At 42.3% G+C, this 16142-nt stretch overlaps 1 protein-coding gene across 1 annotated transcript in view; it reads left to right on the top strand.

The window, feature by feature from the left end:
• LOC124796524 (ankyrin repeat and SOCS box protein 1-like) overlaps nt 1–16142 on the top strand; it is a 122546-nt gene that overhangs the window by 30010 nt on the left and 76394 nt on the right. Inside the window, exon 2 of the mRNA XM_047260714.1 lies at nt 395–595. Within this exon, the coding sequence (XP_047116670.1) occupies nt 424–595 (172 nt within the window). The 5' untranslated portion in view covers nt 395–423. The remainder of the gene's footprint in view (nt 1–394; nt 596–16142) is intronic.

The following is a 16142-nucleotide window of genomic DNA, read 5'->3' as shown; positions in this document are numbered from 1 at the left end:
AACTGTTTATACACATCTTGTTTTAGTTTGCATAATAAGTGAATTCTGTCAGAATGTTTTATAAAAAGTTTCCTGTTGAAAATATTTTGTAAAATATTCACTTTGTCTTTAATTCTGCTTATTTGTTAGAAGCAGTGTAGTTACATTGATTGCTTAATGTTTCAAATGTTGGTGAAGTTTCTTTTCACTTAGCTTCCAACCAAGTGGGCACGAGAATGTCAATAGTCCGTGTTCTATTTAAAAACCTTGTCATATTTATTTGTGTTTAATAAAAGTATTTTGAAGATCCTTTAGAAGACTGTATAGTACAATTCAGTTATTTTGTAATGTTTAATGTTAGTTCTCTCACAGTAGCCTGTGCCTTTATTTGTAATTTGGCATGTACCTGTAACAGGCACTGATTCATGTACTGGAATCAGGGAAATGGCTGAAGTATTTAACTTCATGATTGATCCAGATGAAGACATTTCTCTGCATGAAGCAGTCTTGAAAAGTGACTTCGAGAAAATGGTTTTTCTGTTAAATGAAAAGCCTTCAAGACTAAATGAAACTATGGGGGCAGTTGGTGTAACACCTCTTCGTTGTGCAGCTGCAGGTGCGTGCTTATAAAATTGTAAACCACGAAATGATAATAAGACAAGTCATCAAAATATGTTGTTATATTCTTTCTTTCTAATTCGGTCAAAATATATGACTTTTTATCCTTTTTTTGTAATATTAAAATTCCAACAGCTCCAAATGTGGAAGAAAGAATAAAATAAAATTTTAGCAGTGTACATATAACATACACAAAACAAAAGACTCACTAATTGAGAAAAGTAATATTTATCCCTTGAGATGTGCGATAAAATTTAGTAATGTTATTTAGCATAAAAAGTAGTTGTATTATTTAGCATCATAAAAGCTACAAGTTTGAAAAAAAAAAGAAACTTATTTATGGAATCGTAATGATTGAAAAGAGACATTTTCAGTCTATCTGTAACGTTTATCAGATAAATGGGAAAGTGACTGAAAATTTTGTCCCCACATAACCACCTTTTATTTAATCAAAGAATTTACTTTTAATGAAAATTGATTAAGTGAGACCCACCCAGCTAGCCATGCGGTATAACGTTCTGCTTCCCGAGCAGAAGGCATGCCAGTCCCCAGCACGAACCCCCTCAGGGGATTCGTGTCGAGGTCTGGTGTGCTGGCCAGCCTGTGGATGGTTTTTAAGGTGGTTTTCCATCTGTCTCAGTGAATGCGGAATGGTTCCTCTTATTCCGCCTCAGTTACACTATATCGGTGATTGCTGTGTAAACATTGTCTCCATGTATGTGTACACCATAATTACCATGCAGACATTTGGGGTCACACTCGTCTGGTATGAGACGTTCCTGGGGGGTCCACTGGGCGCTGAACTGAACAATAACCCTGGGTTCGGTGTGGGGTGGAGATGGGGTGGGTGGACTGCTGTGGCCTGTTGTGAGGTTGTGAACCTGAGGGCTACAGCAGGATGAAGCCTCTCTGTCATTTCTAGGTCCCTGGTTCAATACACAATACACACAATTAAGTGCGACTGCAGTTTATTATGTACAAGTGCTACCAGCAAATTCCATGGATTTCGCAATTTTGGGACTCTAAAATGCATAACTTAAGAGGTATGGACACTTGTTCAGTAGAAGAGTTATGTTTCGTAGTAACACAGATGAACAAGTGCTAATGAAGAAAGAAAGGAAGGAATATGGGGTTTAATGTCCCGTTGACATTAAGGTCATTAGAGATGGAGCACAATACCAGATTGTGTCAAGGATGGTGAAGGAAATTGGCTGTTCCCTTTCAAAGGAATCAACCCAGCATTTGCCTGGAGCGATTTAGGGAAATCATGGAAAACCTAAATCTGAATGGCCCGATGCATGTTTGAACCATTGTCCGCCCAAACGTGAGTCCAGTGTACTAACCACTGCATCACATTGCTCAGTGAATACTTCCTCATAGCTCTTAAGGTATGCACTTTAGAGCCTATATTTACTCGACTCTTTTGCTCTGAATGATCATTCCTGTCATATCCCTGAATACTGACCATTCCTACTAAGATGCCCTCCTTATCCACTGAGTGGGAATATTGAACTGAAGCAGTTTCTTGGCTTCCAGTCTTATGATAACAAAATAATGTACTCAGACTACCAGTTTTCAGCCAGTAATAGCCATTCTGAGATCATTAAAAACAAAAGTGAAAAAGTAAATACTTATGTGGAGAGAAGTGTAAATTACATAAAAACAGGTAATTTAATAATATACCAGACTGTTATAATTAAACTGATGGTGTTCTGAGTGCTGCAGTGCAGGCTGTATACATCACAGGAAGTTGAAACATTTGTAGATATGTCAGTTAATTATGGTGCTCTTAGAGTATGCTGAAAAAAGTAGTAGTTCCACATTCTGCCACCAGGCGAAAATATGGTGCCATTATCAGTCAGAATGTGAAATGTTTCCTGTTTTGACATCAGTATGCTGTTTGCCACTTGGCGACACATGTTGATTTGTATTGTGAAGTGACAGTTGGCTGTAAAGGGTTAAGAAGTTTGAATTTTTCCAAATGAAGAACAACGGCTAGTGAGAAGAAAGACCACGCACTGCTGGTGAAGTTGTTTTATCTTGAACAGCAGCGACAGCAGTGCTGCATTGTGGGAGTAAAGCTGACAGAAACAGTTGCAAAGAGGCCCTGCGTCAATAAATGGGTTAAAAAATATAATGAAGAAATCTGAAGAAATGGGTGAATTAAGTGGTGCAGCAGGGAGAAGGAGGCACCCCATTCCCATGGCAGTTGTTGAAGAGTTGCTGTAGCTATAGCTGACTTTGCAACACTTGCCTCAAATTCTGCAGCCAGTGCTTGAGCTGTGTCATGAGTATTCCCTCTCCCCTGCTCAACAGTTATGTTTCGCAGGAACATCCTCTGCACTCTTATATCTGACTGTCTGGTGTGGTTTCACAAGCACCTTCATTCTTGGTCCATTTTTCTTCTAAGGGATGACACCTCACAGGCCTGTTAGGTGTACAGTGACATCTGCATTTTATAAGGACCTCCTTGTGCAACACTTCCCTACAGCTGTGCAAGAACGCAACTGTGTCCACATCACTATTGTAATGCAAGAAGGGATGACACCACATGTCGCATGCCCTGTGAAAGATTTGCTTTGAGAAATCTTCTGTAATGACCACATCGCTAAGCAATCTCAAGATGCGAAGCCTTCCAGATCCCCCAGCCTAAACCCATGTCACTTCTGGTTGTAGGGCTATCTGAAATATCATGTCAATCAGGATGGCGTATCGCTCTCATTACGTCGGATATATTGTGAGCAACTGTCAACCTTGTTGTGTTATGGATGTGGCATGTTGCTGAGTCAGGAGACTGTATTGAACACGTGTTGTTATTTGTGACCATATCCTAATAAATGTGCCTGGACCATCCATATCATGTGTTTGATCATTCCTCAGTTTTTTGTGCACCCACACCACATTCTGACTGCTTTCAGCACCACATTTTCACTTGGTGGCAAAAAGTGGAACTATTATTTTTTCAGCATACTTCATGAGCACACCAATTTATGAACATCCTCCAGTGGAGCCCATACTGCAGCACTTGGAATGCCACCTGTTTAATTACAATCATACAGTATAAAGAAAACATAGAACTGAGTCAAAATAGCATCATTGTGAAGAATATGTAAGGTTAGCTTGGCATCCTTGTAAAATGTAATGGATACAGTGCAGATAAAACCACTGGATAATAGGAAGCATCATTTGAAGAATACAGCTACACACAAAAGGTTGAGGTGTAGTTGCAGCCAGTGACAGCTTATGCAAAATTTTACCAGTCTACTACCTTTTGACTTACAAGATTAGTAATCATAAGTAAATTGAACTGTCTAAATATATTTAAATTTGATAATTAATCTGTTAACATTGTGAAAAATAAAATAAAGTGAAAAAAAAGAAGAAAGTGGTGGGAACTGTACACAAGTTGACAAAGTACCAGTTCATGGCTACAGAACCATTTTGTGTAGCACTGCTCAAAAAATCCCTCATACTCTATGCTTAGAGAACTTAAGCTTTATTCACATGTTTACATGTCCTGTTCCACTGACTCTTGGATTGCTGCTGCAGGTAAATTGCTGCCATATCTCACTGAATAAAAAAATTCAAGTATTTATCATACATGCCTTTTTGCACACTGTCATTTTCAAAATATCTTGTTTCGATATCTTGAACTGTCTATGAATCATGATGGTTGTTATGAGCACAAGATTCTTGATGTGCAGTGAAGAAATGTGGATGCCTTGCATGACCATCCAACAGATATAAAAACTAATGTCATGAAAATTAAATGAGAAATCATTCTGTTCTCAGCTTTTTTATAAAATTTTGATATCTTATCTGCATGTCATAAAAAGCTGTGTATGGACTACATCGACCATAAGCAAAGTTCACGCAATGTGTTTTTATCTCTGCAGACTAAAATTTCATGCAATGTTTTACTTAACTGATGCAACACAGTAGCTATGGTGAATAATGAAAAGAAATTCAGTCCTTTATTGAGTGGAGATATCAAGCTGTGAGATGTGGTAAAAATAAAATTTTTTCACTGAATGATTTTATTAAAATCGGATGATAAGTATTTCATAGTGGCCAGAATACACAGGTAGCAGCATTGAGCAAGCAGTAACAGTGATGACAAAGTTGCTCTCAGCATGGAATGTGGAGAGCACACATGTAGCAGTCAAAGGGCTAAATTTCATAATTAATAGTTTAACGCCGTAAGAGGGAGGGGGGGGGGGGGGGGGGTGAGTTGGCAGCAGAGGGTTGGGTTTCAAATCTGAGCTCACAAACTGCCACTGCACCATTATGACAAGTGCTCACCTAAAATTCGTCACAATGCTTCCACAAAACTTTTACACAGAGTTTTCAGCCTGGTTCTGTGAACAATGTAGTGCCCTCAGTGGCGGCAGGATTTACATCATTTTGGAGCATTGCAGTCGAAAACAGGCAGATGCGTCCCTTCTCTGAGTTGGTTGCTGCTTGGTTAACTCATCATTTGAGCACTCGACACTGGCTTCTAGTTATCACGGAGAAATTGCCACAAAACATGTTTTCATTCATCTTATTTGGATACCAGCATTCAATATGAAGAGAACTGGTGTAATTTTTGTTCAATTTCTGGTTCTCATTCATAAAGGAATGGCATAATTTAGTGCAATATTTACAGTGTGCTGTAGCCCATGATGACCGCCCGCCATTGGTTGCTGCACATATAACATACACATGACAATGGTTTCATTTATGTTTTCAATACTGTCATATGAACCTTTATGCATTAATGTAGTTTCAGCATCATTCAGTTCAATATTTGCTACCTTAGCTTGCCTGTCATTAAATAGATGTTACCTAATGCCTTCTTTACTTGTTCCAGTATTAACATTCTAAAATTGTGTAATTTGCAAATTTCTTACAATGCCTGTTTTGAAATTTTCAATTTTACCTGTGACCCTAATGGAAAATTCGTAGCTGATAAACTGAAATTGGGTACTAAAAAGCTTGTTGCTTACTTATGAGTGTAAATTAAATGCTTAGGATATGTTTCTGGAATGTGAGAACATTGCTACAAGTAGTGTGTTGAATATGTAATGTACCACTCGGGAGGACAATTTAAAAGGAAGGAATAGTAGTAGTGGTTATGACAAAAGAAGTAGCTAAGTGTTGTAGTGGCTGGAGACGCCAAATGTCGTGGTTGGGTGCCAGGAGGTACCGTATTAAAACTCAGCGAGAACTTTCCAAATGATTTATTGTTTTTTACTACCTTGCCCTCGTTCCTCTTGGTCTGCGTCACAGGGCCACGCAATTCTGAGGAAGCACTCCAGCAGCCTGTGCAATGCAATGCTGTGTTGAGCCAGTCTTGTACACCAGCGAAGTTGTGTAGTTGTCAGGATGCTGCAGTTGACTCGGCGGTCTGTGTCCCTGCTGACTCAGCTGTCTCCATCCTCGTTGTCTCCGCATCACTCCGAGGAGCTGCTGAGTGGCCCGCTGACAACTGCAAGATGGTCCGCACCTTGTTTTCTTGCCGGCAAGGTTTGAGTCGCGGCGGCAACAAGCACCCACGATCCGGCATGTCTCTGGCATGTGTCAGGAGCCGAGACCGCTGCCCACGGTAGAAAGCCAATGAGTTTTCCCACTGCTGGCTGGCTGTGGCCCCCGCGTCTGCCTCAGAGGGTCAAACCAACGACCCGCCGTGGACTGGGACGCTGGCGCCCCATCTGTTGCTGCGTGTAGCCTGGTGGTGTGATACATCCTGCCGTCCAGGAGAGCTCCCACAGTTAAATGAATCTCATCAGAAAACGGCACATAATTATACTCAGCTGTGCACCTCTGTTTTGCCAACGCGCTGCTTTGCGTCATATAGGCATAACACTTAGGTTGGCCAGTGACCCCCTTCTGCCTGTGACTTGCGCCATGAAAACTGCTATGTGTGCTCTCTCTGGCAGTTCTACACCCCTGTGGCCCCTATTTGCCTTCACAACTACTGGTATGCGTAACTCACTGCAATCCGGTTCGCACCTGGCTATAACTTGTGCTCAGAATGTCGCACAAAACTGATTTTCCCAGCCTAAACGATGGTGCCGCTACATTATTCCCCTCTTCGGAAAGACCCAGTCTCCGGGTCGCCCCCTAACTGGCTCTTAACTTGTTTGGATTGGCACCTATGGCATATTTCCTTACTACTAGAAAACTTAAATGTGGTCTAGTACCCTCTTATAACCAAGACATGAAACAAAACGTAAAAATTCCTTACTGGACGACCACTGCTTGATCAACCCCTTACCTACATGCTTCACACCCTCGGTATCTAATCCACTGGGACTTGGACTACCCTTGGTTCCCTTTAGCAATTAGCTCTCTGACTGATCAGAAAGAAAACAACACACAACAAAGTTAAGGCTGCGATGACACTTGGCCCAGATGTGCTCAAAATGATCGTTATTTGCCGTTGCCTTTCCGTATACTGAGCTACATGTTGCACTAGCTGTTTGGCTGTTATGCACCCCTCTTGCTCTAAAATGAACTGGTTTACAGATCTCAACAGACCTGGCCCCGGAGTTTGATTCAACAAGACCAGAGTCTGCCTTGGCAAAACCTCTAAAGTGGCTTCTGGCCAGCACAGCTGTGGCTATGTAACATTCAATTATGTGCCTCCTGAAATTGGTGGTGGCAGGGGGAAGGTTGGTCCTATTATGTTACACTTAGTTTCATTGATTAAAATTTCGCTCCCCTTGAGCTCTATACTTTTCGCTTCTGCAAATACTCCCTGCTCAAAACAACTTGCTACTACTACTACTACTACTACTACTACCAAGTTCTCGTAGGTGGAGAAGATCCAATGCATCCCAACCCATTGCAAGCTCAATATTGGTTCCACAATGTCCCTTGGACAGTCTATTCCTTTTCCCCTGGCTAAAAATAACTGCACCATGCACGTGTCCCATATTTGTAGCTTCACAGATTTTCCTCCAACATTCTCTATTTTTGATCCAAACTCAACACCATGTTACGACTTCTGCACCACTAGTTAGCAGCAGACACAGTGGCTGCGCCAAAGACTGAGACGGCGTGGAGTTTTACAATTATTTATTGAACTTTCTTTACAATTTCTCCCTCGTTGTTGCTGCCCAGCCCTGTGGATCCCTCCGCGTGGCTGCTGCTGTGTAGATTCTCCGACAATGCGTGCAATGCGCACCACTGATTGCACTCGGGAGCCTCAGGCCACCAGCACTCCGCTGAAGCCAGGATGCCCTGTGATTGGGATGAACTCGTCGCCGCTCGGCGCCTCAGTATGGCACGCCCACAGAGCTGCATCACCACGAGGTCAGCTGCCGACACCTGCCGCACCGGTGGCTGGGAAGCTGTCAGCCGCGATGTCTGCGAGGTCCCGTCTTGGATGGAACACGCGCCATGGGGCCGGGTTGCCGTGAAGTCCGGGTGTCAGTCCCCGGCGGCACCTGTGACCAAGACCGCGCTGCGGCCGGTCCTGCTGGAAGTTCTCACTGTAGTTAGTCAGCCATGGTGCCGACCGAACTCGGGCTGACCTCCAGAGCTGAAGTTGACATCTGGCGGCGAACGGATGACTCCTGTGAGCTGGAACAGACTTCCGGAATTGTCACCTACAAAGATTGAACATTCGGACACGGACCACGCCCGTCCTCTGATTTGAGCTGCTTCCTAATGGCTTCTCTGTGTTGCTGCCTGCACTCCGCTATTTATATCCAGCAGGAGGACATTTTTTACCCTCGGTGGTAGCTTTTTGTTATTACTCCCACAGTATATTGCAGCGTAACTTAGCGTGCTGGCCTCACTTCCCCTTACTCAGCACTCTCCAGGCTTCGCTCGGCGCTCGATCTGTGTGCGTCCTTGCGTCAGCCTGTTGGTAGATTGCTACTGTCAGCAAGGCTATCTGTGCGTGCTTACTTCGCAACGCCTTGGTCGCTGGCGTGCCTCTGTTTTGCCATTCTCCACTGCATGAAGCAACGCTTACTACATGTGGCCGCAACAACCGACTGTGTGATTACTTTCTGGTGCAATAAACATGACTTTCCTGACCCAGCACACTCAATAACTAAAAATTTGAACAGGAAATTGTACGACCCTGACATCATTCAACACATATTTATTACGGATTTGCCACAAAATTTACTACACTGCATCTATTTCTCCAGAATTGTGGTTGGTTTCTCCTCCAACAAAACACCGCATACGTCAGATGCTACATGTCCCTTTTCAGTGACCTGAGGACAGGGATCACCATCACCCTTCCTCCCTCTTCAAAAGGACTGCTGTCCCTAGCAGGCTATATTCGAAAATACGTATAAAATACAGTGCCTAATTAATCTATGTAAACCCAATGATACATGACAAGAAAACAAATAACTACAAATACTCTACTACTTGAATGAGATTTTCACTCTGCAGTGGAGTGTGCGCTGATATGAAACTTCCTGACAGATTAAAACTTTGTGCCAGACCGAGACTCGGGAACTTTACCTTTTGCGGGCAAGTGCTCTACTGTCTGAGCTACCCAAGCACGACTCACGCCCCATCCTCACAGCTTTACTTCTGCCAGGACCTTGTCTCCTACCTTCCAAACTTTGCAGAAGTTCTCCTGCGAACCTTGAAGAACTAGCACGCCTGAAAGAATGGATATTGCAGAGACATGGCTTAGCCACAGTCTGGGGGATGTTTCCAGAATGAGATTTTCACTCTGCAGTGGAGTGTGCGCTGATATGAAACTTCCTGGCAGATTAAAACTGTGTACCAGACCGAGACTCGAACTCGGGACCTTTGCCTTTCGCGGGCAAGTGCTCTACCACTTGCCCGTGAAAGGCAAAGGTCCCGAGTTCGAGTCTCGGTCCGGCACACAGTTTTAATCTGCCAGGAATTTCTAGATTGCAAAGCATATGGGACTTCATGCTGTACTCTATCTTCTGGTTTTCTCTGTGCTTAGTACCTCTCTTCACTCTCTCTTTCTTCCTATTTCCCTCCTGTGACATGCCTGGAATCACATCAGGGCAACCCATAAATGGCCGTAACCACCCAGTGTGTACTATCGTCATTCTAGTTGGCAGCTGAAGCTTAACATTAATGGGAGATGTGGTTTCAACAACTTGGTATGGCCCTTGATACCTCGTGAGGAACTTCTTCATTTTTTCTTTTTGCGTATAGGGGCTGGACAGCATTACCCATTGCCCCACTCTATACTGCAGTAAATTTCCTTTCTGCTTTACTGTGTCTTCCTGCCTTTCTGAAGCCTTTGGATTCACCTTTTGTACCCATTTCCAAACATTCCGAATTGTTCTAGTGAACTGACGTACATATTCACCGGTCCTTCCTTTCTGTAGCTTCACTAAATCAAACGGCGATGCATTTTTCACACATACAGTACCTCATATGGAGACAAACTGGTATTTGTATGGACTTTTGCATTGTATGCACATACAATATGCTTCAAATACTTGTCCCATTGATGGTGATGAGAATCCACATAAAAACTCAGCATCTTCACAATTGTTCTGTGTACCCATTCTTTCCTTCCGTTGGCCTGTGTATGCAACGTGCTCGTCCTCAGCTTCTTTATGTTAATCAATTTACACAGTTCCTTCAATAAATCTGACATGAAGGTGATCCCTTGGTCAGTAATTATTGTCACCGGTACACCAAACTTCAAAATCCAGTTGTTTACTAATGCTTATGCGACCATTGCTGCCTGTTGATTTGGCATAGCCATCATCTCCACATACCTTGAAAAAATGGTCTATTATTGTCAGGACGAATCTATTTTTATGGTGTTCGCCAAAAAGGTCCTAAGACATCCATCAACAACAAAGAGAATGGACATGTTGCTTCTGGTAATCGTTGTAGCTTTATCTGTTTCCGGCTCAAATGTGCTCTCTGCGCGCATGGTATGCAGTTCTTGACTTACTGATCCACATCTCCTTTCCTGACTCTCCACCAATACTTCTCTGCCACTCTCCTATTCATCACTCTACACCCTCCATGGCCAGATAACACATGATCATGTGCTCCCTTTAAAACCTCACCCCTCAACTTCGGTGGCACTACTACCCTTGGCCCTTACTTCATTTCCCTGCGCAGGAGACCGTCTTCGTTTCCCTGCACAGGAGACTGTTGTACATATTAAATTGTGGCTGTGTCCAATACAATTTACAATCGTTGTCTGGGTCCTGTAATTCTTGCCATACTGCAAGGTCATAACCTATGACTTCTACTTTCGCCACCTTCCTACTTAGTGCATCTGCATTACTGTGCTTCTTCCCAGGCTTGTGCACCACCTCGTAGTTGAATTCCCTAAGCCTCACAGCCCATCTAGCAAGTCTAGTGGATGGATCCTTCAACCCCAACAACCACTTCAATGCAGCGTGATCTGTTACTACCCGAAATATTCTCCCATATAAATAACATTTAAAATATGTGATTCCATAGATTACGCTAAACATCTCCCCCTCTGTTGTTGAGTAATTCCTCTCTGCTGCAATCAGCTGCCTAGACGCATAGACTATAGGATGTTCTTTCCCATCAATTTCCTGACTAAGAACACACCCCAATGCTTGATTCGATGCATCGCATGTTAGTATAAACTCCTTTTCAAAATCTGGAAACACAAGAACCGGACTTGATGTTAACACTTCTTTCAGTTTGTCAAACGCTTTCTGACACTCTTCTGTCCACTCAAATTTCGCACCCTTCCATAACAATTGCATCAACAGCTGTGCTAAATCTGCAAAACCCTTCATGAACTTTCGATAGAAATTGCAGAATCTGATGAGTGACTGCACCACCTTAACTGTTTTCGGTTCCCGAAAATCCCTTACAGCCTGTACCAACCTCGGGTCTGTTCGCACTCCGTCCTTACTGATAATATGACCCAAATATTTTACTTCTTCTAATGCAAACTGACATTTCTCCAGGCTCAACGTAAAACGAGCTGCTCTTAACCTCATAAAGATTTCCCTTAACCACTGTCTATGTTGCTCCATACTACTTAAAAACACTATAATGTCATCCAAATAGACCAGACACTGCCGTGGTTTCAAACCCATCAAGACACTGTCTAGCAACCTCTGAAACGTTGCTGGAGCATTTCTCAAACCAAATGACATTCTAATGTACTGGTAATGGCCACCAGGAGTAGAGAAAGCAGTTTTTGAACGATCCTCTGGAGCCGCCTCTACCTGATGATAACCACTTGTCAAATCCACCATAGAAAAGTACTGGCACTGTCCTAAGTGATCCAAAGTCTCCGATATGTTTGGAATGGGGTATGCGTCCATTACTGTCTTATTGTTGAGGTATCGGTAGTCATAACAGAACCTGTATTTCTTCGTTCCATCCATAAGTTTTTAGGCACAGCGACAATGTCTGCACGCCAGCAACTATTACTATGCTCTATAATACCGTCTGCAAGCTGCTGATCAATGAAATCCTCCACAATCAGCTGCAAATACCTCGGTATTCTGTATGGTTTACGGTAAACAGGTGCTTCATTCCCTGTTGGTATCCTATGTTGAAGTAATGGAGTTGCTGGTAACAGCCCTTGAGGAAAAGACAAATCCCTAAATTCCCACAATAATTCTTGCATTTGCTCTCTTTCTCCTCCTTTCAAATGCTTAATTTTGTCACGCAATGCAGTCATCTGGCACATCCAAATTTGCTACTAAAACTCCTTTCCTCAAATTCGCATCTAGAGCGCTAAAATTATCCACGTTCACAGGAACTACTCGCCCGTCGTTCCTGTCCTGTACACATACAACACTACGTTTCACAAAACAGCCCAGTGAACCCAAAACTTCGTTATCCTCCAATGGTTCAATAACACATACTGTACCCACAGGTAGAGAAAAACTTAAATTCATTTGTAATGTCGTAGTGTTGTAATTTTGAGAAATTCATAGCACTTTCATCATGTTTCTCGACAGCACCCATTTTTCCATATTCGAACATGATGTCCTGTTTGACGGAGAAGAATCAGCTGCGTAATGTTGCATACCTTGGGTTTGTTCATGAGTATTGGTAACATTTTCATACTCTGCTCTTCGGAATCCCAAAGCGGAACGCAGGTTGTGAGCCATCCTGAAATATCCAACACATAATAAAAAAGTGACAACACGTGCCACCTAAAATGTAAACAAAATTCATTCTGACAGCTACAATGCCAACGTTGTTTCTCAGTAGATAACTTGTTAACAAGCCTATATTTAGTTTTACCCTGACTTGCCGATATTTGTATCGCCATAGAGATATAACTGTTTCTTACGCACCTCCGTGGACCGAAAGGCCTTGTTATACCACCGTACAACGCGGCCCGCCCAGCCATTATAATTTAAATGACACTCAGTTAGCGACCTGACGACCAACCGATTTGCCTGAAAAGAGTCAAAATACTTCTCAATGAAACGGATACGAGACCAATTATTAACTAAAAATGGATCGGTGTAATCTATAACATTAGTACGTTCCGCCCACCTGCGCAAGCGAACATTGAATGACAAAGCCGAGTCATTACAATTCGAAATAGGAACAGAATCATACTTAGTAATGTTGTTAGAAATAGAGTGTATATGACTTTTTGTAAAAGAAAGGGTACCGTTATGTTCTGAATAAAGCTTGTTGTTTACAGCTAATGTCTGCGTTGGAGTTTTTTTATGGCAACTGGGACCATATCATAAATTCCCCGGACGACCTGCGCCTCGCCTTCCTTGTTCCTACCAACCAAGAAAGGATTGATGAATTAGCTATTACCTTCTATGGAAACAAAATAAATTATTCAGCAGCTATCATTGTACTTGAAGAACTTTGGTATTATAAGCCAAATCTTAATGATTTAATTCGTCAATTCAGGGATGCATATAGAGAGTTTGTGTTTATGCCTAATGGAATAAGATGTACACATAGGTATTACGATTTCAGACAAGGACGTTATAGGCCTTTGTGGTATAACTATTAGAGCCTCAATAAGTAAGACCTCAGAAGTCATACCTCAGACGCACAGCCGGAGGCCATCCTAGAAAATGGCCTCACGGGTAGTGAGGCCTCCTAATCAGGGTAAAACTAAATATAGGCTTGTTAACAAGTTATCTACTGAGAAACATCGCTGGAATTGTAGCTGTGAGAATGAATTTTGTTTACATTTTAGGTGGCAGGTGTTGTCACATTTGTATTATGTGTTGGATATTTCAGGATGGCTCACAACCTGCGTTCCGCTTTGGGATTCCGAAGAGCAGAGTATGAAAATGTTACCAATACTCATGAACAAACCCAAGGTATGCAACATTACGCAACTGATTCTTCTCCGTCAAACAGGACAATGGAGGAGTCTTCACAATCTCAATTTGACGACGGATGGGAGATGCCGCTGTCGCGCATGCCAGCGTACCTACTCGGAGCTTCGAGGTCATCCACTGCGAGTGAAAACCCTGTGGGAGCCCCATTAGAAAGTCAATCGTTGCCACCTAGTATTACTAGTGGCATGTTCCAGGAGTCGAAAGTTGGCACTTATTTACATATTAACAAGCCTATATTTAGTTTTACCCTGATTTGGAGACCTCACTACCCGTGAGGCCATTTCCTAGGAAGGCCTCCGGCTGTGCGTCTGAGGTATGACTTCTGAGGTCTTACTTATTGAGGCTCTAATAGTTATACCACAAAGGCCTATAACATCCTTGTCTGAAATCGTAATACCTATGTGCACATCTTATTCCATCAGGCATAAACACAAACTCTCTATATGCATCCCTGAATTGACGAACTCCTACAGTTTTGAATGTCGAAGACACCGTTAATAGTACCAAACGTAAATTCTAAACCACTTCTAACTTCGTTCCAAAGCTTTTTCTCCTTTAACTTAATATAACTGTGCAAATGTGTTGCATTACCTTGAGCAAACGGTTCCTCAGAAACACAATAGTCAACAATAGTCCAAATAGAAAGAATAGTTTCAACAAAGTGCTGTTTTCCTCCAACACTACTAGCATCAACTGTAATGAGAAAGCTCTCGCTGCGCCTTTTATATCCCTGGCGGCGAGTGGTTGCAGAAATGTCTGGAACATGTCCAAGCCGGTCAGGCACGTCCTGGCCTGCACGCGGCCTTGAAGTGGTGACGCTGTCGCGCATGCCAGTGTACCTACTCGGAGCTTCAAGGTCATCCGCTGCGAGTGTAAACCCTGTGGGAGCCCCATTAGAAAGTCAATCGTTGCCACTAGTAATACGTCACCACTTCAAGGCCGCGCGCAGGCGGCAGATGGCGTACAGAGTATACACAGGCAGATGGTGTTAGGTTCCAATATGGAAAAATGGGTGCTGTCGAGAAACATGATGAAAGTGCTATGAATTTCTCAAAATTACAACACTACGACATTACAGATGAATTTAAGTTTTTCTCTAACAAGTATTCCTCAGTAATAATTAATAAAGTTGTTACGTATGTCTATAGGATTAATGTAAGAATAGAACGTTTGACATTGGATGATAGAGCTAATAAAAAAATATTTGAAGACCAAGGTGCATTGGAGAAAGTTCGTATAGCATGTAGTAATAAGATTGATAGATTTAGTCTTAATCCCGAAAGTTCGTCTGGCGTACCATGGCGTAGATATAGTATAGAAGAAATAGATTTAAGTTTGTAACTTATTCCAAGCCGGAGACAAGTGCAGATATATCAAAAGTAAAATCATGGACAGATTTGGAAACCCAATGTCGAGCAAAAAACAAGTTATTTCAAGGTATTAATCCTTTTTATATTGGACTTGAAATTGCCGGTTATGAACCTGCGAAGAATGATGCAGTGCAAAGTGAAGTTAAATATGTAACATTTGTTGTTAGAAATAGAGTGTATATGACTTTTTGTAGAAGGAAGGGTACCATTACGTTCTGAATAAAGCTTGTTGTTTACAGCTAATGTCTGCGTTGGAATTTTTTTATGGCAACTGGGACCATATCAGAAATTACCCGGACGACCTGCGCCTCACCTTCCTTGTTCCTACCAACCAAGAAAGGATTGATGAATTAGCTATTACCTTCTATGGAAACAAAATAAATTATTCAGCAGCTATCATTGTACTTGAAGAACTTTGGTATTATAAGCCAAATCTTAATGATTTAATTCGTCAATTCAGGGATGCATATAGAGAGTTTGTGTTTATGCCTAATGGAATAAGATGTGCACATAGGTATTACGATTTCAGACAAGGACGTTATAGGCCTTTGTGGTATAACTATTAGAGCCATTCTACACAGAGTACGTGAAAGAACTTGCCCCCCTTCTAACAGCCGTGTACCGCAAGTCTCTAGAGGAATGGAAGGTTCCAAATGATTGGGAAAGAGCACAGGTAGTCCCAGTCTTCAAGAAGGGTCGTCGAGCAGATGCGCAAAACTATAGACCTATATCTCTGACGTCGATCTGTTGCAGAATTTTAGAACATGTTTTTTGCTCGAGTATCATGTCGTTTTTGGAAACCCAGAATCTACTATGTAGGAATCAACATGGATTCCGGAAACAGCGATCGTGTGAGACCCAACTCGCTTTATTTGTTCATGAGACCCAG

Source organism: Schistocerca piceifrons, chromosome 1, assembly GCF_021461385.2.
Source record: "Schistocerca piceifrons isolate TAMUIC-IGC-003096 chromosome 1, iqSchPice1.1, whole genome shotgun sequence".
NCBI lineage: Eukaryota > Metazoa > Arthropoda > Insecta > Orthoptera > Acrididae > Schistocerca > Schistocerca piceifrons.
The sequence above is the reverse complement of the archived record's forward strand: the minus strand, read 5'-3'. Positions and strand labels throughout refer to the sequence as shown.